Here is a 27,198-nt window from a genome sequence, read left to right on the forward strand (position 1 = left end):
TGGGTTGTTAAACAATCCGTATCAAATTTCGAGCAAACTGTAATAACCACGGTTGACAAATGACAGCATTATTGCAAATTACCCAAAATCGGACGAACATATATATATCAATGAAAACATTTTTTGATTATTTAGATTATATATATTAGATTAGTCAATAAATGCACTTGCAGTGGCTCTAGAAGTGAAAATCGGGCGATATATATATATGGCACCCATATCTAAATCTGCACCGACGTCTATGAAACTCACCAGTAATATTAAGAGTCATAAGAAAATCCTTACTGCCAAATTTCGAGAGAATCGGTTTACAAATGAGAACATTATTGCAATATTTCTCAAAATTGGACGAACATATATATGGAAGCTATATCTAAATCTGGACCGATTTCGACCAAACTCTTTAGATATTGTGGTAGTTATCATGGACAGCTTTGTGGAAAATTTTGGGAAGATTGGTCAATAAATGCACTTGCAGTTACTCTAAAAGTAAAAATCGGGCGATAAATATATATATACATATACATGAGAGATAATCAAAATCTGAACCAATTTCTATGAAATCCACCACCTAACATAGGACACTATGCGAAATTTGATAATAAATGCGCTTTTTATGGGGCCAAGACCTTAAATCGAGAGATCGGTCTATATGACAGCTATATTAAAATCTGTACCGATCGGGGCTATCTTCAAAAAGGATATTAGGCCCCCCGACTCACTGTTTTAAATTTCAGCGAAATCGGACAGAAAATGCCTGTTTTATGGGCCCAAAGCCTTAAATTGAGAGGTCGGTCTATATGGTAGCAATATCCAAATCTGATCCGATCTGGGCTAAATTAAAAAAAAAAGATGGCGAAGGGCCTAACGCAACCCACTGTCCCAAATGTCAGTGTAATCGGACATTAAATACGCCTTTTATGGGCCCAAGACCTTAAATCGAGATCGGTCTATATGGAAGCTTTATCTAAATCTGGCCAACTGAAGAAGAATGTCGAGTGGCCTAACACAACTCACCATCTCAAATTTCAGCAAAATCTGATAATAAACGTGGCCTAAGACCTTTTATTGGCAGATCGGTCTCTATGGGCGCTATATCAAGATATAGCCCATTTTCGAACATAACCTGCCTATGGACAAAAAAAGTATATGTGCAAAGTTTCATCTCAATATCTCAATTTCTAAAGACTGTAGAGGGATTTCAACCGACAGACAGACGGACACGTCTAGATCGTCTTCGATTTTTAGGACGATCAAGAATATGTATACTTTATAGGGTCGGAAATGGATGTTTCGATGTGTTGCAAACGGAATGACAATCCAAATCCTATTTATCATCAATTGGGGATCGCATTAGTAAAGTTCTTTACAATTTTTTATACCCACCACCATAGGATGGGGGTATACTAATCTAGTCTTTCCGTTTGTAACACTTCGAAATATTCGTCTAAGACCCCATAAAGTTCTTGATCGTTTCGACATTCTGAGTAGATCTACCCATGTCCGTCTGTCGAAATCACGATAACGATAGCCGCTTAAAATTTCGCACAAATACTCAGTATTGATGTAGGTCATTGGGAATTACAAATGGGCCATATCGGTTCAGATTTAGATATAGTTTCCATATAAACCGATTTCCCGATTTGACTTCTTAAGTCCTTACAAGCCGCAATTTTTTTCCGATTTGGCTGAAATTTTGCATGTAGTGACTTTTTTTTATGACTTTTAACAACTGTGTCAAGTACAGTCTAAATCGGTCTATAACCTGATATATCTCTCATATCAACCACCTGATCTATCAATGATCTATATAAACTGGTCTGGTTTATATAGAAGCTATATCTAAATATGTATAGATTTGGCCCATTTATATCCCCAACTGATCTATTTACACCAAGAAGAAATACTTGTGCGAAATTTCGATCGTTTAACTTTAATTATTTGAAAGCTTGTGTGCCTTCCACAGACAGACGGACAGATGGACCGATATATGGGTGGACCAACAATGTTAGATGGACTTAAAATGTCATGTTGAACACGAATATCCCTTTTGGGCCTTAGACCAATTTTTCGGAGTGGAATGTTACAAGAGAAATGACTAAGATTTAATGTCCCCACCTTTAGGTAGAGGGTATGAAAATCTCAGAAAAGCAAACAATTTAAGCTGGTAGTACGCGGGACATTTCACATAGAATTTTGGACTTATCACTATTTCCACCCTCATATCCTTATAAAAAATCATGTATATAAAAAAGTACTATTTTTTCAAATGATGGCACCTCTCCTAAAATTTATTACTAATGAAGCAAACTTCTTTCCATTAAAATAAAACTTTTCCTTACATATAATTCTAATATTTTATTTCCTCTTCGTATATTTTCTCTCATTTCCAATTATTACATTTTTGCGTTGTTATTCATCGTCTTCTTGTTCTTCCAATTTCTTATTTTTACAGAATCTAGAGGAGCGCGAATGGTTGGCCACGCAATTCGAGCAGCTTCATACGCCACAATATCAACAGCTACTTAGCAACGACTATCGCAAAAAGATTGCGGAATTGCTAATTAAGTCTCAGGCATGGGATAATTTTATGGCAACCAAATTTCCAACTGTCAAACGCTATGGCGGCGAGGGTGCCGAAAGTTTATTGGCATTCTTTTGGCAATTACTGCGTAATAGTGCACAAGGTAATTTTCCTCTTTCTCTATACCATAAACATCCTGCCATCTCAGGCCTTTTCGAAAACTCGGACCAACGTTTCAAAGCATCACCTCATAAGTTTGGGTTTTATTTTGTGCTTATTTTCATCACTTCAACGGTACAATGCCAATGTCAATGGCAGGCAATGGGTATTGAGGATGGCCAAAATATATAGGACTAAAGAGGAGAAAAGGAAAAAGGAAAAGCGAATTGCCTTTACACATTACGTGCAAAGGGTAGGGTTAGAAACCCCAACTCTTTGTTCAAGCATTTGTTATATCCGTTTCCTTTTTGCTCTTCATTCTAACTTGACATCCCTTGCCCGAAGAATCAAATGTCTTATACAATTTTAATGAAGATAAATGATAATAAAAAAGGGGGAGCCAGCTTTTTTTTGTAAACGCCAACAAAAAGATATTCGAATAAGAGAAATAGTAGCTGATTAAAAATGTTTTTTTTTTTTTGTGAATAGCAATTTCTTTTGTTTTGTGTTAGTGAAGACCTTGCCGAATTTATGTTGCTATGGCTCACCACCCAAGGATGAGGAGGTATAATAATCTTGTTCCTTAATTTGTAACGCTTCGAAATAGTGTTTAAGTGAACTATATTCTAATCCAAATCACCAAGAGGACACGTAGCCTGATCGCGAAATCATGGCACTGAGATAAAATAGTTTTGGGAATAGAATTCCAATCTGACATTCCATGTTAGCAGGTTGCTCAAGCTCTAAAGACCCCAATGCACGTATATCGGGACAATTTGGGACACATATTGAAGGAAAATAGCACTTAACTAACAACTAAATAGCAGGTCAATTTTGCCTGCCTCTGCGAAAGGTAATCTCAAATCCCCCAATGGGGTATTTAAACCTATAAGTTCAAAAATAAACTTCAAAAGGAAGTATATGGGGTCAGGGTAAGAATATGACATCAACATTTGGCCTGCTCTTCAGAACGAACCCCTTCAAAACCTCTAAGCACCCCCCAAAAACCATCAAGCTTAAAGCTTTCATCGGACAGCACTCAATGGTATCAGGGAATGGTCAACAGTCCCTCAAAGGAATGTACATGGGAAGTTTTCCAAAATTTCGGTTTGATTTTTAATACCTGGACATCCTCTGCACAAAATTGATGCATGTTTAGAGGTCTCTTTATATGTATATAACATGAAACAGCATTAAGTTCCACCGGACCGAACTTTAAAAGGCCCACCACCACATATAACTATCATATCTTACTTTCGTTAAGATTTACAAGTATTTACCCAAGGAGTTTTTTCGGGAAATTGGTTTATTTACATAATCCAAATACAGTTAAATCTAGACTAAGACGGGCAGGAATTTCGACGAAATGTTGTCGATACTAAATTTCCCATTAAAGAGCAGGGCATACTTCTCTCATATCACTGAGTGCAATCCGATTAAAGTTTAAGCTCAATGATAAGAGGTCTATTTTTTATGCCGAGTCCGAACGACGTGCCACATAACGACACCACTTAGTAGAGGAATTTTAACATGACAGAATACCTTACATATATAGCCAGCATTGGTAAGGGGAAAACCACCGCTTAAAATATTTCTGATGATCACGGCGGAATTTGAACCCATGTGTTCGACATCATGGACGGACATGCTTACTTCTGCTCCTATTCGTTTCAAATTCAAATTTCGTCGATATCAAATAAAAAATACGCTTTTTTAGTTCCAAGATCTTAAATCGGTAGATCAGCCTAGGTAAGGTTAAGTTAGAATAGGTTGAGACTTTATGTCCAAGCGGAGGCCTTTGGTCCATCGGGTAGGATAGGTTAGTTTAGGCAAAAAAGAGTATTCTGATATTAATCCACCACATGCCACTAAGGACATACACTTCAACTTGTGTGCGGTCTTATTAAGAAAAAGTAACTAACATAGAAAATCTAAGTCAAGAATTCCGTGATAATTACCAAATCCCTAATTGTTTTGCTTACCACGCCGCGACATAGGAAATGCTCCAATTTCTCATCATCCTCCCCATATGCTATCTCTTGCCGCACCGATTTTGAATAAGTGAGCTCGGAGGCCTATGTGTCCCGTTGTGATACCAAAAGCTATACTAACCTCCAAAAGCTATACTTCTTGGTCGACCCGAAAGGCTACGGCTTAACCAAGTACTATAAAAGCAGTCCTCTAGCCTTCACTGCCAAATCGTCTGCTCTTTCATTCCGCCTTACACAGCTATGGCTCGGCATTCAAATAATGCCGATCGTGCTATCCTCAGAAAAGGCGTTTATAACCTTCTTATACTCTAAGACTGTTCGTGACCTTACCGTCCTGGTTGTTATTGCCCTGATGGCAATTATACTGTTGTATAGATCTTCACACTCGATGTCCTCGCGATTACGCCACACCACCTTACGCATTCCGTGATCGCCCGAATTTCCGCCTGCAGGGCCCTATTATGGTCAGCCAGTCGAAAACAGATCTCAGTCCCTGGGTTCTCAATATATACCCCTAGAAAAACAGACAGACGACAAAAATCATAAAAAACAGCCCCATCCTATAGTGGAGGGTATAAAAAAAACCAGGTTAGGTTGAAAAGAAGTTGCAGATATTAATCCGCCATATGCCACTATGGACATACACCTAAGCCAGTAATCGGCTTGTTGTGCGCTTTAAAAACTATAAAGTAATCTCTAAAAAGAAACTTTTAAGTTAGGAATTCCGTGATACTTACAAAATCCTTAATTGTTTTCCATACGACTCCCCTTAGTTGGTTCAAGTCTGATACACCTAAGTACCGGAGTCTGTTGGACGCAAAATCCGGGCAATGACAAAGGAAATGCTTCAACGTGTCATCATCTTCCCCGTATGCCCTACACATGCTATCACTTGCCGCACCGATTTTACATAAGTGAGCTCGTAGTGCTATGTGTCCCGTTATGTACCAATAGCTCCTTCTTACTTCCTACTAACCTACTTCTTACTTCCTATCAGTAATAGCCTTGTCTTCTCACGATCTGGTACCCCCCGTAGGATTTTCGCCGTCCTACCGATCATTTCGCTGCTCCACAATGTTGCATACGCATTCGTCGCCCACTCCCTTATCTCGGACTGCGTCGACCCGAAAAGCTTCGGGTTAACCAAGTTTATTGACGGCAGTCCTCTGGCCTTCACCGCCAAATCGTCTGCCCTTTCATTACCCCTTACTCCATTATGGTTCGGCACCCAAACGATGCGGATTTTCCCATCCTCAGAGAAGACGTTAATCTCTTTCCTACACTGCAAGACTGTTCGTGACCTTACCGTCCTGATTGTTATTGCCCCTATGGCAATTTTATTGTCGGTAAAGATGTTCACACTCGACGTCCTCGCGTCATGGTCCTTATGTTGCACTTTTTCTCCATGGCAGTCCACCAAACTTCTAAGTAAGTATCGGTCTAATCACGCTCCTGTAGAGCCTGTGGACTGTCCTTGGATCCAGGCCCCATTTCGAACCTACGGCCCGTCTACATAGTGCCCAACATCTGTGAGCCTTCTCAGTACGCTCCTGAATGTGACGCTTCGAATTCAGTTTCCTGTCCAAGATCACACCTAAGTATTTGACCTTGTCAGATATCGAAATCGTTTAATTATATGATTCCCATATTTTATAGCCATTTAATCTTTCTTCCCATTTTAAAACCTATCGTTTAAAACAACCTGTCCAAAAAACCCATGGTGATGAGCCTTCAAAGTTCGTCCTTGCTTACCCTTTAAAAAATCTTCATTTGCTTGTAACGTTTGTGTTGCCTTATCCAAGAGCAGGAATATTTGCATTTTATATAGTTTCTTAGAATTTGCTTCTAGTTTTCTCTTTTTCACTGTCCTTCTTCTTATCCCTGTCCCCCGATATTTTTAATTGAATAATTAGCTTAACACACTTTCAACCACAGTGGCATAATTCTCTGAAGGATATCGTTTTTAGTCTTTTCACACAAAGCCAAAGAAGGTGAAGGCAAAGAGGACCCCAAAGAAATTTCTTAAACTAGAAATGTTCTTAATCATAACCTTCCCCCATGATATTAAGAAGTGTTTACTTTATGGAAGATGCTATGGTTAATTCTATTATCTCTTGCCCTTAGCGGTGGCTATTGGTGTATTAAAAAATTATAACATAGAGATGGGGAGATTATGTTTTGTGATATTTGATTGTGGGATTGTAAATTTGTTTGTTCCGTTTAGACTCAAAAACGGCTGAACCGATTTTCTTGAAATTTTCACAAATTTTGGGGAGTGGTCCGAAAGGAACAATAGATAATACAATTTTATCTCATCGGTATTATAAATTGGGGTCAAGTAACTGGAGGCCTCCCGACCCCAAATCCCCCCAAATAGGTCTATTGGGCGATAATGACAATATGGGACTCAAATAAAAGTTATTCAGGATTAGATTACGAATATGGCCAGGAAGGAGGTATAGTAGACTATATAATTTGTTGATATTGGAATTGGGCGATTTCTCCCCCGTTACCCCAAAAAAGCAACCCAAAATCAAAAGTGGACCGATAGGGACAATATGGGTATCAAATGGAAGGTATTGGAGAGTAGAATACGAATGTGGTATTAAAAATTAGGTTCAAGTATCCAAGGGGTCGCCCAACCCCAAAACTCCCCAAAACAGACATATTGGACGTACATATCAATATAGGACTCGAATGAAAGGTATTCGGGAGTAGGCTACGAATATGACATAAAAAATGAGGTCCAAGGAATTTGGGGTCGCCCCAACCCCCAAAAGACCCCCAAATTGGAATATTACTCTATCATAGCTAGATGAGACTCAAATGAAAGATATTTGGGAGCAGATTACGATTATGACATTAAAATTTGTATCCAAGAATCTAGGTGGTAGGCTATTCGACCCATTAAAACATTCGGGGATCAAGTGATAGAAATTTTTGAGTGGAGGGCGTCATTCAAATTTGTGCTCAAATGTCAGATGGGATGTGGCGCACAACCCTCCTATACATGTCCTCTAATAAACGGCTATATACACCAATCATAACAATATGGGGTTGAATTAAAGGTATGAGGTTGTGGACTGCGAATCTGATATCTTTATTCTGCTCATATATCTAGCGGACCACCTGACCCCAAAACAGTCGATTAATCATAATGACCTAACAGGACACCGTGATTTAGTTAATTTCGGGACACAAATAAATGTAGGCCGCCATACCCCAAAAGTTATGACGTTCAGCGTGTTAGGAGGAGATGCAAACCTTAACATCAAGGTTGCCACCATATCAAGCTCATCGATGGACAAGACCAAACGATGTGCTGCTGGGCAACACTTTTGTTCAAAAGATTTACACTTGAAAATAATATATAGACTGACAAATTATTTCTTTACCACAGAAAATCGTTTAATGTGGCAATTTGATTTGATTTGAAAAACTTTTAAATTGTAACTTTTTAGAAGGAAGTCATATAGCCATTTATAGACAACTACCACACGATCGATGTTATAAGCATTAAGCCACTCCAGGCTGTTTAAAATTGGATAAACTGAATGCCAAAACGAACGATAGAGGGCAGAGTCTTCAAAATTGATTATATAGCATTTATCTTTGTTATGATAGCCTATCAGTTCTTAAAATAAAGATAAACAAGTAAGGACAGTTTTTGATACCTTACACCACATTGGATATGCAGGCTAAGTCGTCGAATTTAAAATTAGCTTAAAATTGATTTTTTGAGAAGATCGATTGATTGAAAATCGGGAGATGCATATAAAACTAAGTAAGAACTAAAACTGAACAAATTTCTGTGAAATTCATCAGTCATCAGAAGAGTTATTAGAGAAACATTTGTACCAAATTTTGTGAAGATCTGCTAACAAATTACTGAAATATTGAATACTATTCAAAATTGGATGAAAGTATATATGTGTGATATACCTAAATCTAAACGATTTCTATTAAATTCAATAGCAATATTAGGGAATCCGTTGTGCCAATTTTCGTGTGAATCGGTTAACAAATGACCCAATTATTACAATACTTGCCCAGATTTCTATGAACTTCACTAATAATGTCGAGACATATAAGAGAATCACTCGTGCAAAATTTCGTGAGAATCGGTTTACAAATAACGATATAATTGAAATTTTAGTCCAAAATGGGACGAAAATATAAATGGGAGATATATCTAAATCTGAGCCGATTTTTTTCAATTTCAATAGGATTCGTCTCTAGGTCCAAGAAAATGTTTGTGCCAAATTTGAAGATGATAGGATGAGAATTGCGACCTGTACTTTGTACACAAATTAACATGGACAAACGGGGGAACATAGCTACCTCGAATCAGAAAGTGATTCTGAATCGATCGGTATGCTTATCAATGGGTCTATCTCTTTTCCTTCTGGGTGTTACAAACAAATTCACTAAGTTATAATGCCCTATACCACAGTAGTGGTGTAGAGTATAATAATATTAGGAATTACGTTGCGGTTGTTTGCGATATTATTATAGCCTCCACAATAGGATGGGGTATACTAATTTTGTCATTCTGTTTGTAACTCCTCGAAATATTCGTCTAAGACCCCAGAAAGTATATATATTCTTGATCGTCATGGCATTTAAAGTCGATCTAGCCATTTCCGTCCGTCTGTCCGTCCGCTAACTTTGGAAGGATAAAAGCTAGCCGGTTGAAATTGTGCACAAATACTTCTTAATGTCCGTCTGTCCTTCTGTTAGTCCGTACGTCTGTCCTTCCGTCCTTCTGTCCGTCCATACTTCTGTCCGTCCGTACGTCTGTTGAACGCTCGCTAACTTTCGAAGGAGTAAAGCTACCCGCTTGAAATTTTGCACAAATACTTATTATTGTAGTTCGGTTTGGATTGTAAATGGGCTATGTCGGTTCATGTTTTGATATAGCTGCCATAAAAACCGATCTTGGATCTTGACTTCTTGAGCCACTAAAGAGAGAGAGCCAGAATTCTTATCCGATTTGACTTAAATTTTGCGCGAGGTCTTTTATTATGACTTCTAACAACTGTGCTGAGTATGGCTGAAATCGATTCATAACCTGATATAGCTGTCATATATACCTATATGGGGTCTTGACTTCTTGAGCGTCTAGAGGGCGCAATTCTTATCCAATTTGGTTGAAATATTGCACGACCTGTTACGTTATGACTTCTAACAACTGTGCCAAATATGGTTCAAATCGATCCATAAACTGATATAGCTACCATATAAACCGATCTGGGATCTTGACTTATTGAGCCTCCAGAGGGCGTAATTATTATCCGATTTGGCTGCAATTTTGTATAACGGCTTCTCCCACGACCTTCAATATCCGGTCTATAGCCTGATACAGCTCCCATATAAACCTATCTCTCTATTTTACTTTTTGAGACCCTAAAAGCCTTGAATTGGCTGAAATTTTACACAATGGCTTCTACTATGTTGTCCAACATTCAATTCAATGATGGTCCAAAAATCGAACCATACATTGATATAGCTCTAATATTATAGCGATTCTTTTGTTTTATCCTTTGTTTGCCTAAAAAGAGATATCGGGAAAAGAACTCGACAAATGCGTTCTATGGTGGAGGGTATATAAGATTCGGCCCGGCCGAATTTAGCACGCTTTTACTTGTTTATTATACCCTACACCACTACTGTTGTACATGGTATTATAACTTAGTGCATTTGCTTGTAACACCTAGAAGGAAGAGAGATTGACTCATCGTTAAGTATACCGATCGACTCAGAATCACTTTCTGACTCGAATAACTATAACCGTTTGTCTGACTGTCTGTCCGTTTGTCCATGTTAATTTGTGTACAAAGTACTGGTCGCAGTTTTCATCCGATCGTCTTAAAAATTGGCATGTTTCTCGACCTAGAGACGAAACCTATTGAAATTGGAAAAACTCGGTTCAGATTTGGATATAGCTTCCATATGTATAATCGTCCGATTTGCAGTAATAATGCAATAAAATGGTCATTTGATAACCGATTCTCTTGAAATTTGATAGGAAGGACTTTCTCTTGACTCTCTCGACATTACTGGTGAATTTCATAGAAATCGGCTCAGATTTAGATATAGCTCTCATATATACATATTTCTCTCGATTTTCAGTCCTAGCACCAATGCAAGCTCATTTATTGATCAATCTTCACAAAACTTTGTACAACGCTTTCCTCGACAACTTCCACAATTTCTATAAAGTTTGCTCGAAATCGGTTCAGATTTAAATATAGCTCACATATATATGTTCGTCCGATTTTCAGTAATATTGCAATCAAATGGTCAATTGTTAATCGATTCTGTCGAAATTTGGCAGGAAGGATTTTCTCTTGACTCTCGACATTAAAGGTGAATATCAGAGAAATCTGTTCAGATTTAGATATAGCTGTCATATATGTATATCGCCCGATTTTCACTTCTAGTGCCACTTCAAGCGCATTTATTGAGCAATCTTGCCAAAATTTTCCACAACGCAGCAACCTTGCTAACATTTTCAACGTCGACTGCCACAATATCTTAGAAGTTTGCTCGAAATCCGTTCAGATTTAGATATAGCTCCCATATGTATGTTCGCCCGATTTTGAGAAATATTGCAATAAACTGGTTATTTGGAAACCGATTCTCTCGAAATTAGGCAGGAGGGATTTTCTTAAGACTCTCAACATTACTGGTGAATTTCATAGAAATCGGCCCTGATTTATATATAGCTTTCATATATGTATATCGCCCGATTTTTACTACTACTGCAAGTGCATTCTTTGACCAATCTTGGCAAAAATTTGAACAACGCTTTTCTCGACGATTTGGATATACCCATATATATGTTCATCAGATTTTGTGTAATTTGCAATAATATTGTCATTTGTGAACCGTAGTTAGAACAGTTTGAACATATTTGCTCAAAATGTGATACGGATTGTTTAATAACCCATCTGAAATCATCCGGCGATGCCCATCAAAATTGGTCCAGAATTGGATATAGCTCCCACTTTGTACTTATGGGGTATTTGTAGGGTATTATAAAGTCGGCACCGCCCGAATTTTTCCTCTCCTTATTTTTTTTTTGATTTTTTAAGTAGTTTAAGTGCCTATCTTTACCACAGATGAAAGCAGATATAAATACAAAAAAAAATTCTATAGAATAAATAATTTTGGAATTTGGAAATGATGTCAACATTTTAGAGTAAGGATAAGAAACATATTTATCGCGAGGTAAAAATGAAGGCGCAGCGGAGCAGGCCGGGCTCAGCAAGTAATAGATATATTTGAATTACTACAGCAAGTTAGTTTTGACAAAAAATATAAATTGTTAATGCTAAAACTTAATAAACTTTGTTTAAAGACCTATCTTAGTTCAACCGTTTCGTCTGGGCGAATTTCGGTCACTTAAGCAACTCGATTTTTAATTATTTGGGAGTTGAGTGTCTTTTTTCCCCTTGAAAAAATATCTTTACTTGAAAATTTGCAGAGGACTTCTACCAACTGTGATACGATTGTGAGTCAATCAACAATAAGCAAACTGAAACCCTCAATTCCTGTCGAGAAATGGAGTAACGCTGTGGTCACATAAGATAAATTACTTTTCCCCAACAGCAGTTTTAGAACAAAAGATATGAATACCATATTATTTAATTTATAATTTTAATATATAAAAAAATATAAAGGGAACAATTTAATGAAATCTATAAGAATTATGCAAAAAAAATTTTAAACTATAAATAGTATGAATAATTCACATTTGAAAAGTTTGTTAAAAGGGCACCTTTTTAGTTAAATGCACCTTTGCCAAAGCAACAAGTGGGGCGCCAGTTGGCATTTTTGGATATTCTCCAGCACTAGGTGCAATATCCAAATGAGTGTATCGCAAGGGTTGTTTCGATTTCAAACCATGCTTATCCAGACCAGTAATCTGCATAAGCAAAGCAGCTGGCACTTGGTGACCACGAGGTATGCGAGATGAGGGTTCATTGCCACACTGCACAAAGTCCTCGCCTATAACCTTGCCAACATTATAGTCAAAATCGTCTTGACGTATAACAGACACTTCAAAGGGTTCACCATATGAAGTGCCCACCTCTTGCAAAATTCTATCATGTTGAGCTTGTCGCGCCACACTATTGTCCATCACAATGGTGTAGCCTTCACCTGCAGAAAAGAAAGCATGACCCGTCAGGGTGGCTATGGTGAAGAGATGAGCGTTGGGCAATTGTTTCTCCAATGCAATCTCCTTCATGCGACATAGGGCATCTGCCATACACAAGCGTCCCTCTGCATCAGTGTTGCCGATACGCACACGTGCACCAGCCCTTGAGGTTATTACTTCGTCTGAGACATACGACTCCTCGCCTACCGAGTTGCGTACCATGCATAGAGCAGCAATAACATGAATGTCATCGGGTTTTTGTTCTTTGACAATCTGCATGAAACCAGCAACAGCAGCAGCACCACATTTATCGCGCGACATTCCGGCCATAATACCTCCAGCTTTGATGTCAGCACCTCCAGTGTCGTAGCTAACGCCCTTACCTACCAACATCAACGTTCTCTCAGCCTTTTTGGGTGGCTCATATTCTATGAAAATAATACGTCCTTGATGACGTTTCACTTGATTTGCTGCCCGATTGACGGCAGCGAAAAGCGGATATTCCTTGTTGAGAACGTCAATGTCACTGACAACGGTCACTTTTAGACCTGCAAACAAATCTCTGATGTATGTCTCCACATGTGGTGGGGCCATGCGTTCGGGATCGCCAACACCAATATCACGGGCCACATATCGACCCGACTCCAAAACCAAGGCTTCTTTAACAACATCAGCTGTATGGGGACTGGAATACATAACCGACAAATTCTTGACCTGTTGGCTCTTGTCTGGTACATCTTCACGCAGTTGAATTGGCACATAAAGTTGCTCCAGCGCACCTAGCACAGTGCATACCTCAGTATTCTTAAAGTTCTCACTGTGTGGCACCAGCAACAATGGTGACTTAAACCCAGCTTTAACAACTCGCTGCATAGCTTTTGCAGCTGCCTGTTGATAAGCTCTCACATCGTGATAATCACTCAACTCCGGCAATGGTGAGTAGACTACAGGCACATTCAAGGTGTATGATTTGAAGCAAGACACCACACTGTCGAATGCTTTGTCCATCAAACGGCTTTCTTTGAATTGTTCTTCTAATTCCTCGGGTAGACAATCACGATCAATGATACAGAAAACATCACAGCCTGAATTTTTAACTGTTGTAGCTACTTGGACTCTGCTGCATGGTAGTAGTTTTTCCAAACCCATGTTGGATGATATATTTATGATTTTTTGTTGTTGTTAATTTAAGCCGCTACCAAGCACTGCAGCTGTAGAGTACACGTTTGCAACTGTTTCAGCTCATTGCCACTACGTCCCACAACACCTAGTGGCAACTATCTTATCTTAGAAAATACATTGATAATCGATAAACAATAACTTCTCAAGAGTACAGCCAAAGATTAGCAGGAGTAATAATTTTCAACGTATGATGAAATGAAATTGCCCAAAAACATGCTTGCCATCTCATATTTCAATTCAATGGCTGAAATGGCCATCTTATTAAACATTTCTAAAAAATTTTGGAAAAATAAACCTGATAACTGCGGCAATCCAAACTGCAAGCAGAGAAACAAAAGCGTGTTTAGGGTATGTGAGGAGATGATGAGGCTTTGGAACATTTCCTATGTTAATGCCCGGCTTTCGCTGCTAACAGAATCCCGCAGTTGGGTGCGGATGCGATACCAGAATTTAATCAGATTGGGGGCAGAGAATGGAAAACGATTAGGGACTTTTTCAGCAGTGCGGAATCCCTAACATAGATCTCTTCGTAGATAATTTTCCGTATATAGAGCGAGCAACAAGCCGATTACTGGCTTAGGTGTCCACAGCGGCATGGGTGGATTGGAATCCGTACCCTCTTTTCAACCTAATCTAGTCTTACCTGATGCAAGTAGGTTCAAGTCCTTCTATACAATTGGTTTCTTTTTGATCTGCTTTATTTACCTTCTATATATGTCCCATATAGTCCCTATAGCTTGGTTTAGGTGTTTTTTGAGAGTTTGAGACTTCACTCGCCAAACCATTTCAGGTGTTGTTGCAGGTTTTTTTTTGGATTGCCACCAGGGCGTTTAGCAATGCTACCAGTATAATCAACAAACATTTTGTTCACTTTGAGTAGTTTGAGTTCGCCAATAATAACCAGTTGTGACTAAATTTCAAACGCATCACACTGTTACTCTTGAACTACATCACGAATAATTTTATTTTAAAATAAGCGTGCTAAGTTGTTCGGAACCCACCACTATGGATTCAGCTAAAAATTTATACAAAATAAATTAAGTTGAAGATCATAAATCTATTCTACACACCAAACTTCTGTCAAACCAGCAAAAATTAAAGCTTCTAGGAACCGAACAAGGATAATCGAGAGACCGGATTATATGGGGGCTTTATAAGGTTATAGACCGATGAGAGCAGTACTTGGCACAGTTCATAAAAGTCACAACAGAAAACTATGTGCAAATTTCTAGCTTAATCGGACAAAAATTGGGGCTTTCAGGGTTTCAAGAAGTCAAATCGGGAGATCGGTTTATATGAGAGCTATATCAAGTTATAGACCGTTTTGGACCGTTATAATTATAGACCTTTTGTTTTGATAGATAGAGCTCAAAAAAGCCAACAAAGTCCGCTTGGGGTCTACAATATCTCCGCTGGCTTCGGGGATATTCGATTTTTTTTAAGGGCCCCATATTCAAACCAAAATTGCGAATTGAAAATTTTGCCCATGAACATTCCACTAAGGAACAGGGACAAATTTCTTACATGTCAATGAGTGCAGTCCGATTTTAGTTTAGGTTCAATGATAAGGGGCCTCCTTTTTAATGACGAGTCCGAACGTCGTGCGGCAGTACGACATCTATTTGCAGAAAAGTTTTTACATGGCATAGTTTCTCACAAATGTTGCCAGCATGAGGAGGGGAAATTTTCACAGCTGAACATTTTTCTGAACCCAGGCTTTCAGCGTCATATGCGGACATCCTAAGCTCTGCGCTACGGTGGCCTCCTATTCAAATCTTTGTCCTCAAAAATCCCCAAATACAAGTGAGTTTCCCCAAAAAAAATTTTATTATCGATATCATGCAATAGAAGACGATAACAAGTGCCATGCATTGTATTGTACAAAAAACATGGAAAAAATCTTTCACTGGTCCAATTGACGTATTTATTTAAGCCCTATCCAGTGCAAGTCAGATGTTTTAGATACAGTTTTAGATACAGCTTTTTCGAAAATAAATCCCCAATTTGGGGAGAAATCCACAATACTGGCAACACTGTGCAGCTGCCTGTTGACATGCTCTCACATCGTGATGATTACTTAGCTCTGGAAAATGGTTATTGACCAAAGGCACATTTAGCGTGGTTGATTTGAAGCAAGACATCACACTGTCGAAAGCCTTGTTCATTAAAGGGTTTGCTTTGAATTGTTCTTTTAATTCCACGGGTAGATAATCATGATCAATGACACAGAAAACATCACAGCCCGGTTTTTTAACTGTTGCAAATATTTGGACACTGCATGGTTGTAAAGGGTTATTTTTTAACTATTATATTTTTGGCAACACTGGTTAAAGAGCGCATGGTGTTTAGTTTCACAGTCAAACATCTACAGTATGGTCTATAATTTAACCATGTATCGTCTTACAAACGAACAACGTTTGCAAATTTTTTAATTTTTTTATCAAAATGCCTTCTCTGTTAAAATAGTTCATCGCGCGCTTCATATTCTTCAGCGACGAAGGTTATTTTTGGCTCAATGCGTACGTAAATTAGCAGAATTATCGATTTTGGAGTAAAGATCACCCAAAAGCATTGCAGAGCTACCAATACATCCAGAAAAAGTCACAGTTTGGTGCGGTTTATGGGCTGGACGCATCATTGGACCGTACTTCTTCAAAGATGATGCAAATCGTAAAGTAACTGTGAATGGTGAGCGCCGCCGTGAGATGATATCCAACTTTTTTTGCCCACAATGCAGGACCTTGACTTGCATGGCATGTGGTTTCAACAAAACGGAGCCACATGCCACACAACACACGTAACAATGAACTTATTGAGAGGCAAGTTCGGTGAACATCTTATTTCACTTTCGGGACCGGTTAATTGGCCGCATAGATCGTGCGATTTAAAGCCTTTAGAATATTTCTTTGGGGCTATGTTAAAGCTCATGTCTATACAGACAAGCCCGCTTCTATTGACGCATTGGAAGAGTGTATTCATGTTTGTCAATTTTGTGTTTTTTTTTTTCTAAAAAAGACTTTCCTATAGCTCTTAAAAAATTACACTTTACTTTTTCCAAACCCATTTTAAAGAAAATGTTCCAGCGAATTTATGTTGTTAACCGCTTTTTATACCCTACACCACCACTGTGGTACAGGGGATTATAGATTTGACCCATCGATAAGTATACAAATCGGATTAGAATCACTTCCTGATTCGATTTAGCTGTATCCGTCTGTCTGTCTGTCTGTCCATGTATTCTTGTAATCAAGGTGCAGGTAGCATTTGTTGTCCGATTTCCACAAAATTTTGCATAAGTTTCGTTTTTGGTCCAAGGACAACGCTATTTTGAAAAAAAAAAATCGGTCCAGATTTATATATAGCTCCCATATATACCTTTCATCTGATATGGACTTTTAAAGCTGTAGAAGCCACAATTTTGGTCCGATCCTTACAAAATTTGGCACAAAGTGTTTTTGTGACGTCCTAGTATGTGTGCAAAGTTTCATCAGAATCTGATCAGATTTATAAAGGGTGATTTTTTTGAGGTTAGGATTTTCATGCATTAGTATTTGACAGATCACGTGGGATTTCAGACATGGTGTCAAAGAGAAAGATGCTCAGTATGCTTTGACATTTCATCATGAAAAGACTTACTAACGAGCAACGCTTGCAAATCATTGAATTTTATTACCAAAATCAGTGTTCGAAATGTGTTCGTTCACCGTAACGTTGCGTGCAACATTCAACCAGAAATGAGCCTCATCGCTGAACAAAATTTGTCAAAATTTGAACACATTTCGAACCGAACACTGATTTTGGTAATAAAATTCAATGATTTGCAAGTAAGTCTATTCATGATGAAATGTCAAAGCATACTGAGCATCTTTGTCTTTGACACCATGTCTGAAATCCCACGTGATCTGTCAAATACTAATGCATGAAAATCCTAACCTCAAAAAATCACCCTATATATAGCTCCCATATATATTTTTCATCCGATAAGCAATTTTAAAGCTGTAGTAGCCACAATTTTGGTCCCATCCTTACAAAATTTTGCAGGAGATGTTTTATTTGACGTCGCACTACATGCAAAAAATTTCATCAAAATTGAACCAGATTTAGGTAAAATACCCATATATATTTTTTAATCGTTTCGACGTTTAAGGTTATAGTAGTTAAAATTTTGGTCCGATCTCTACATAATTTTTCATGCGATGTTTTAATTGGCATCCCAATATGATGCCACATAAACGGATCTAGGGTCTTGATTTCTTGGGCGCAATTCTCATCCGATTTGGGTGAAATCTTGTACAACGGCTTCTCCCATAACCTTCAACGTGTCCAATATGGTTTGAATGGCTACGTGTCCAATATGGTCTGAATCGATCTATAGTTTGATACAGCTCCCATATAAACCGATCTAACGATTTTGCTTCCTAAGCCCCCACAAGGCGTAAGTCTTAACCGAATGGACTGAAATATATTGGGTTGCCCAAAAAGTAATTGCGGATTTTTCATATAGTTGGCGTTGACAAATTTTTTCACAGCTTGTGACTCTGTAATTGCATTCTTTCTTCTGTCAGTTATCAGCTGTTACTTTTAGCTTGTAAAAAAAATATATTTGATTAAAGTTCATTCTAAGTTTTATTAAAAATGCATTTACTTTCTTTTAAAATATCCGCAATTACTTTTTGGGCATATAATATTGGGTATATAAGATTTGGCCCTGCAAAATTTCATCACAATTGAATCAGATTTAGATAAAACTCCCATATATATCTTTTATGCGTCTAGACTTTTAAGCTGTAAAAGCCACAATTTTCGTACCATCGTAAGAAAATCGTAGAAGGTTCTATTCGATATTTCAATAGGTATGTAAAATGAAAGTCTAACTAAATTTGGATATAAGTGCTATTTATTAAAAGTATTACGTAGACTCGGTGGTGCCTTTCCTTACTGATTAACACTGCAACTGTAGAAAGCTCAAATGCAATTGTCTGAACTCACTGTTGCTACCATTTGGTAGGACATGTTTTACAATTCAGGCATTGTCTTAGAGACCCAACTTTTATTGGCTTTAGCAACTGCCTGCTGATATTAGAGCTTACAAAATACCGATGGCACTATGGATACTATCGATATTTTTTTTTGCCTGAATATCGATTGATATTTGTCCGGTGGAGAATTGTAATCAACCCTTCCAGAGATAACGCGACCCAAAAACTTTTCCCGGAAAACTCTTCATACCATCAAATAACATTTTATTAAATTAAACAAACATTTTATAATGGCGAAAAAATTTTAAGGATATAGCTTAACAAAACTTTTGCCGCGATGATAAAACTATAAACATGGCGCCATCAAGTTTTAATAGTCTCCTTCGTCAGGCATTGGATTAATACCAAATGGTATTAAAAATAATGTGTATAAAATAATACCAGCAGGTTGTGGCAAGGTACCGCCTTTTTTCTTTCATTGTAAGGGCTACACCAAAACCTGGGTCTATATTACTGAAAGCTTACCACCTCCTCTAAATTGTTAGAACATTGTGTACTTCTCAGATACATCAAAACTTGTTGAAGTATTTCCTCTTTTTCACTTAACACATTTTCATTTAACCTCACCTTGCCATTCAACCTCTTCTTCAATTGCAGATGATCTCAAAAATATTGTTGTTGCAATGCCACATCGTGGTCGAACATCGTTGCAAACCATTCTCCTGAATATGAGGCCGGCAAAAGTTTTCCACAAACTCAGTGGTGAATCGGAATTTCCAGATGGTTGCCTTGCCATGTCAGATGTAATAAGTCATTTTCGTAAGTACTACAATCAGATGGGCTGTGCACACAAACATGTGGTAGTTGTCCTTGTCCCTACTGGGCTCCATACCAAAAAGAAAACAAAATTGGAGAACACAAAACATGATTTATTGCAAAAAGTTCTCTTTTGCGCGCCCACCAGTTAAAATATGACTAATTATGGTAATAATTTTCAACAAAAAAATATTATTTTCGCAGATATTTCCGATGATATTAAGGTGGATGATAAGACCATACGTTTTAGCATGGTGAGGAATCCCTCACACTTGGAGGTAAGTTGGAAAAGATAATTGTTTAAATGAATGATGAATAGAATGTTAATCAAACTAAAATAAAACATATTAACTTTTAGAGTAAATAATACAATTTTATAGTTGTTTTTAGTTTATAATATTGCAACATTTTTTTACAAATAGTTAAGTTTAAAAAATGTTAATAATAATTTTGAAGTTTTAAATTATTTCTAAGCTTTCTTTCATATGGCAACCTTTCTATTATTAAGTTTTCCTAAACTCTTTTATTTTCCCCAGGCGGCCAATCCCGTGTCTATGGGCAAGGCTCGCTCCAAACAACAGACCCTTAAAGATGGTGCCTTCAGTGATGATCCTGAGAAACGATTTGCCTCGACTGTGCTCAATGTCATCTTGCATGGTGATGCTGCCTTTGCCGGTCAAGGCATTAATCAGGAATGTTTAAATATGGCTTATGTACCGCACTTTGAAGTGGGCGGTAGTATTCATTTAATCGTAAACAATCAGGTGGGTTTTACCACTCCTGGCGATAGAGGCCGTTCCACAGACTACACTTCAGATTTGGCTAAAACAATTCAATGTCCCGTTTTCCATGTAAATGGTGATGATCCTGAAATGCTTGCCCTAGTCACCAAATTGGCTTTTGACTATCAACGCCAATTCCGCAAGGATATTTTCATTGATCTGAATTGCTTCCGCCGTTGGGGTCATAATGAATTGGATGACCCTACCTTTACAAATCCTAAAGTCTATGGTATTGTCAATAATCGCAAGTGAGTAATAAAAATTTAAGAAATTAAAACATTTACCGCCGTATTCACAGAACTTAATTAAGCCTTAAAATAGGTTTATATGACAGTTCTCTAAAGCAAATCTGTAAAAAAAACGTTTTTCAAATCTACATTAAATTTTGTGAAGCTAGTTGTAGTTGTTGTAGTTGTAGATATCAATGTTTTTTGGAGTTAAGACAACCTACTGTCGAAAAGAATGATAAAAGTATTAATTGAGAATGGTTCAAAAAATATGAATGTAAGAAACGCCAAAAAGTGGTGTACCATGGAGTGTATGATTGATAATAATTATTCGAAAGTTCGAGTAATATCGTCAAATACTGGATCATTTTTAAAATTAAACATTTTTTGAGTAGCTTAAATAATTGAGATTGGTATTGCAAACGTTATTCATACTCACTACGTAATTAAAACCAGTAAGGAAAGGCAAAAGTCGGGCGGAGCCGACTATATAATACCCTACACCACCTGGTGTAATTTCCATATGTAGGACTTATCTCGAAGTCTAGTCAGACTTCAATTTGGATACCTATTAAGATATCATGTAGAACCTTGTAAGATTTTCCTACGATAGGACAACAAATATGGATTTCCACATCCTTAAAAGACCATATCGGATAAAAGATTATATGGGAGTTAAATATATCGAAACCTGTGCCAATTTTGATGACACATACTGTGACGTCAAAAAGAACATCTCAAGCCCTATATTGTAGAATTGTGGCTTTTACTGCCTTAAAAGTCCATATCGGATAAAATATATACTTTGGAGCTATATCTAAATCAGGACCGACTTTAATGAAATTTTGCGCACGTATTTGATCATCAAATAAAATGTCTCATGCAAAATTGGACGAAAATTATGGTTTCTATAGGCTAAATTCTATTTCGGATGAAAGATATATCGGGGACCTATGTCTAAATCTAAGCAGAATTTTATGGAATTTTGTAAACGTCAAATAAAACACCTGGTACTACATCTAGTTAAGATCGGACTAAACTAGTGGCCGGACAAAAGATATATATATGGGAGCTATGTCTTAATCAAGACCGATTTATATGAAATTTTGCACTCCCATTGAAACCGATTTTTATGAAATCCAGCACACATATGAAGTGCCACATTTGGTAAAGATGGGCCTGAATTGGGGCTGCTACAGCCTTAAAAGGCCATATCGAAAAAAAGATATATATGGGTGCTATATCTAAACTTGAACCGATTTTTATGAAATTTTGCAGTCGTATTGAAACTTTAAAGAAAACACTTCGTGCAAAATTTTGTAAGGAACCGACCAAAATTGTGGCTTCTATAGCCATAAAATTCCATATCGGATGAAACTTATATATGAAAGCTATATCTAAATCTGAACCGATTTTGACGAAGTTTTGCACACATATGAGGAAGTTGAATAAAACGCCCTATGCCAAATTTTGTAAAGATCGGACTAAAATTGTATCTTCTACATCCTTAAAAGGCCATATCGGATGAAAGATATATATGGGAGCTATATCTAAATCTGAACCGATTTTGTTCAAAATCAATTGCGTTGGGTCAAAAAAGAGACTTGTGCGAAATTTCATGACAATCGGACAATAAATGCGACCTGTAACTTGATCACCAGAATAAATGGACAGACAGACGTACAGACGGGCATAGCTAAATCGAATCAGGAAGTGATTCTAAGCCGATCGGTATACTTATCAATGGGTCTAGCTCTTCTCCTTCTAATCGTTACAAACAAATGCACAAAGTTATAATACCCTGTACCGCAGTGGTGGATAAAAAGTGGAAATATATTGAAATATGTTATTATTTTTTTAGAAGCACTCTTTAAAATAAATTGGGGACATCAATTGAATTACATTATTTTGTCAAAAGGAATTTTTTAAATCTTTGAAAAACGGGCAGCTTATTTGATTTATGTTCTTTTGTCATATGTAATTAAAAAAAAAAAAGCGCAGATGTGTTGTTTTGGTCTGTTGGATAACCCTAGAACGAGAAATGGTAGAAAGGCCCTGGTCAGACAGTCAGAACCGCTTTCAAAATATACCTTTATTACAAAATTCCTGAACATTTGTCTCATCTCGAGATTAGATGTTTTTTAAAATGTCCACAGATATGTTCCTCCGATTTGTACTAATATTGCATTAATGTGGTCATTTGTTAACCGAGTCACATAAAATTTGCAAATATTCCCTTTTGACCCTCAGCATTATTGTTGAATGAATCACAGAAATCGGTTTAGATTCAGATATAGCTTCCATATATATGTCAGCGTATTTTTTAGAAGATTTTCTCTAAATTTTGCACAATGTCTTTTTCTATGGATTTTACACTGTATGCCGATTTTGGATAAAATCAGTTCAGATTTAGATATAGCCCCGATATAAATTTTCGACCGATTTTGACCAATACTGGTCAAAGATTCTCTTATGGCTCTTCTGATCACTGATAAATGTCAAAGAAATCTGTTCAGATTTAGATATAGCTCCCACATATGTGCATCTTTCGATTTTCATTTTTAGAGCCCTAGCTAGCGCATTTATCAACCGGGCTACAATATGTCCGGATTTCGCTCGAAATTCTGCAGTTCAAATTTAGGAAAATTTTGATTTCGACGACTTAGCCTGCATACCCAATGTGGTGTAGGATATTAAAGGGTCGGCTTTGCCTAAATATAGCCCGTCCTCACTTGTTGGTATTCGCATGCACTCCATAATACAACAGGCCTACCCACCACACAACTAAATTGAGGTTAAAACAACAGCCCACTCCCGATTGTAAATCTCTCGAGAGACTTATGTATTGTATATGAATGTCCAGCTTGATTTTGATAGCTCGACATTCATATCTTCGAGTATTTCCTTTTGGTTTATGTGACTTTTGAAAGCAGGTAGTGCTTTGAGTGTTTGCGAGAAAGATTCATCGTGAAATGTATGGATTAGTTTGCATTAATGGAGAAAGTTCTGGTAAGCTGCATGGTTTTTAGGAAATCCCATGAGGTGGTTAGGAATAGTATTCTGCGTATCGTTTATATTTTCGCCTTACAGATGCAATGGGGCCTGGGTTCGAGGATATGGTCCACTGACTCTACAGGAACGTGATTAAGCCAATAGTTACCTACGCTTCAGTATTTTGATGAACTGTAATGGAGAAAAAGTGCAGCATAAGGATAATACAATAGGTTTAGGGAACCCCTTATCGGGAGATCGGTCAATATGGCAGCTATATATAAATATAGTCCGATCTCAACCATATTTGGATCAGATATCGGGAGGCCTAAAACTACTCACTGTTTCAAATTTTAGCGAAATCGGATAAAAAATAAAGCTTTTATGGGCTTCAGACCCTTTATCGGGAGATCGGTCTATATGGTAGCTATATCTAAATATAGTCCGATTTGAACCATATTTAGGTCAGATGTCGGGAGGCTTAAAATATCCCACTGTTTCCAATTTCAGCGAAATCGGGTAATAAACAGCAGTCGAACGCGTAAAGCTAGCCGCTTGCACAAATACTTATTATTGATGTAGGTCGTTAAGGATAAAAAATCAGCCATATCTGTTCAGATTTAGATAGAGCTCCCATATAAACCGATCTACCAATATGACTTCTTGAGCCTCTGGAAGCCGCAATTTTCATCCGATTTGGCTGAAATTTTGATTGTAGTGTTCTATTAAGACTTTCAAGAACAGTGCTAATTGCTGTCCGAATCGGTCTATAACCTGATACAACTCCCGTATAAACCGATCTCCCGATTTGACTTCTTAAGCCCCAGCCGCAATTTTTGTCCGTTTTGGGTGAAATTGTGCATGTAGTGTTCAGTTATGACTTCTAAAAACTGTGCCACGGACGGTCCAAATCGGTCTATAACCTGATAACCTTCCGATTTGACTTCTTGAGGCCTTACAAGCCGCAATTTTTGTCCGATTTGGCTGAAATTTTTCATAAAGAGTTCTGTTGCGACTTCCAAAAAACGTGCCAAATACAGTCCGAATCAGGCTTAACCATGATAAGCTCCCATGTAAATCAGTCTCTTGATCATCCTTGTTCGATTCCTAGAAGCTTTAAATTTTGCTGATTTGATAGAAGTTTGATAGGTAGAATAAAATTATGCCCAGAATCAGAATCCATTGTGGTGGGTTCCCAAGATTTGGCACGGTCGAACTTAGATGCTTTTACTTTTTATATATAAGATATTTATTACGATATTGGTTTTTCCTTGTATATAAAGACATTTTGGAGTATCCTTGGAATAGAACACACCCAATTTTTTAGGGTTGCCATATAAATTTTGTACTATTTTCTCATTATCGCGTATTTCAAGTTCTTAAGCGTCCTGCATGGCTTGTTATTGGAAAACCCTTTGCAAATAGTATCCCTTAGAGATTTTCAACGTGATTCAATTGAAGATCCATGGCGGGCCGCTCATATAAAATTTCGTTTCTTGTTGTAAAATATGCCTTTTCCAACCTTTTAAAAGAAAGGCATCATTGTTTTGGGGAAAAATACACACAATTTGTTTGCATAAGGGTTCCATAGCCATGGTTTTGGTTGCAGCACTCTTGTCGAGGGTACCGAAAATCCCCTCCATGATGACCATCGGGCCCCTCAATATTGAAGTAAATTTAGTCAAAAAATTATGCAAATTGAATTCTAACCCCAAAAAAAGGCCAGCATATTGCTTCACTATTTGTTATATGTGTTGTCTGCAAACAGATAATTCCAATTTGTCGGATATGCACTTTTGTCTATGGTTTGTGTAGATCCACTGCGCACAACGCGGTTATAGTTGACAGTGTGTTAACAAAAAGCTACTGTATTGTGGTGTGGAATAAATGCTGCTACATTTTCTAATTTTCTTTAAGTAACTAATCCCATTTCAATAATCATTCCGCGCCCCATTTTCGATTGTTTTTCTCCACCTGGCATTTTTTGTCAATAATCCAAACAAAAAGTTATAAAGCTTTTTCCAATTTTATTAAAAAGTAGGTTAATTCTCGCCAATTGTCCCAAATTTCAGAGAAATCAGTGGAAAAAATTGGAAATAGTTGGCTTTTTAGCTCCGGAAACTTAAATTTTCAATAATGCACATATAAAAATTTTCCATGGAAATTTTAATAATTCCACAAAAATTACTTACCGTTATTCGTTATTTATGTGGAATTTGAATGAAGTTGAAACAGACAATTGGTTATTGAATGGAAAAGTGTTCAAGGTAGTGAACATTTTGTTCTTTAATTGTTGTTCAATTGCTGGTCTCATTTCAATGGAAAGCAGCAACATATTTTGCACATTTTTTTATTTGTCTGGGGTATTAGGCCATTATGGCGTATGAGTTATTGAATTTCCAATGCACATACGCTCCCATGTACCATAGAAACATAAGAGGCGGTATTCACTTAACTTTAAGTCTTATGATAGGTTTATTTGACAGTTTTATAAAAGAAAAAAACTAATACCCATCTTTCTTTATCTTCTGCATCTTTCTATTGTACATTCAGATCTGTTCCCGATATGTATTCTGAAAAATTAGTCAATGAATCTGTATTAAGCCCAGAAGAAGCTGCTAAAATTCGTTCTGAATATATGGATTATCTAAATCAAGAGCTATTAGCGGTGCCTAAATACAAACCGGAGACTTCATACTTTCAAAAACAATGGCAACACATAACCACTGCCTCCAATGATCATTTAACCTATTGGGATACCGGAGTTGATTATGGCCTGCTCAACTACATTGGCCAACAGAGTGTGACATATCCCGAAGATTTTGTAAGTCATCATCAAAAAAACAGAAAATTAAACAAAAACGAATTATTTTTTAATGATTAATGAAAATTTTAAATGAAAAATCACTTGTTATTCTCTCTTTTGTGTATGTGTGCGTGTGTGTGTGTGTTTGTAGAATATTCATCCCCACCTGAAGAAGACCTATGTCGATGCCAGACGTAAAAAACTCAATGCTGGTGAGAAAATTGATTGGGCCACCGCTGAGGCTATGGCCATTGGCAGCCTCATGTATCAGGGCTACAATGTACGCATTAGTGGTGAGGATGTTGGCCGTGGCACTTTCTCTCATCGCCATGTCATGTTAGTGGATCAAGAGAACAATGAAATGTACATTCCACTGAATGACATGAAAGAAGGCAATGGTGGCAAATTGGAGGTGGCCCACAGTATTTTATCGGAAGAGGCTGTTTTGGCTTATGAATATGGCATGGCCATTGATAATCCCGACAATCTCATAATATGGGAGGCACAATTCGGAGATTTTGCCAATGGTGCTCAAATCATTATTGATAATTTTATTATATCGGGAGAAAGTAAGTAT

At 37.4% G+C, this 27,198-nt stretch overlaps 2 protein-coding genes across 2 annotated transcripts in view; one reads left to right on the forward strand and one right to left on the reverse strand.

Annotated features, from left to right (window-relative positions):
- LOC106087844 (probable 2-oxoglutarate dehydrogenase E1 component DHKTD1 homolog, mitochondrial) overlaps positions 1 to 27,198 on the forward strand; it is a 71,848-nt gene that overhangs the window by 34,591 nt on the left and 10,059 nt on the right. The window contains exons 4-9 of the mRNA XM_059362858.1: positions 2,456 to 2,687; positions 19,657 to 19,818; positions 20,020 to 20,093; positions 20,352 to 20,845; positions 26,369 to 26,639; positions 26,773 to 27,190. Coding sequence (XP_059218841.1) covers positions 2,456 to 2,687; positions 19,657 to 19,818; positions 20,020 to 20,093; positions 20,352 to 20,845; positions 26,369 to 26,639; positions 26,773 to 27,190 — 1,651 coding nt within the window. The remainder of the gene's footprint in view (positions 1 to 2,455; positions 2,688 to 19,656; positions 19,819 to 20,019; positions 20,094 to 20,351; positions 20,846 to 26,368; positions 26,640 to 26,772; positions 27,191 to 27,198) is intronic.
- On the reverse strand, positions 12,446 to 13,987 carry LOC106087845 (putative aminopeptidase W07G4.4). The gene has a single exon (XM_013253032.2). It carries the CDS (start codon positions 13,985 to 13,987, stop codon positions 12,446 to 12,448), a length of 1,542 nt encoding a protein of 513 aa, XP_013108486.2.

The sequence above is a fragment of the Stomoxys calcitrans genome, chromosome 2 (genome assembly GCF_963082655.1).
Source record: "Stomoxys calcitrans chromosome 2, idStoCalc2.1, whole genome shotgun sequence".
NCBI lineage: Eukaryota > Metazoa > Arthropoda > Insecta > Diptera > Muscidae > Stomoxys > Stomoxys calcitrans.

Bases quoted from the DNA above. Each gene is read 5' to 3' on its own strand.
- LOC106087845 (XM_013253032.2), bottom strand. From the start codon at position 13,987: ATGGGTTTGGAAAAACTACTACCATGCAGCAGAGTCCAAGTAGCTACA.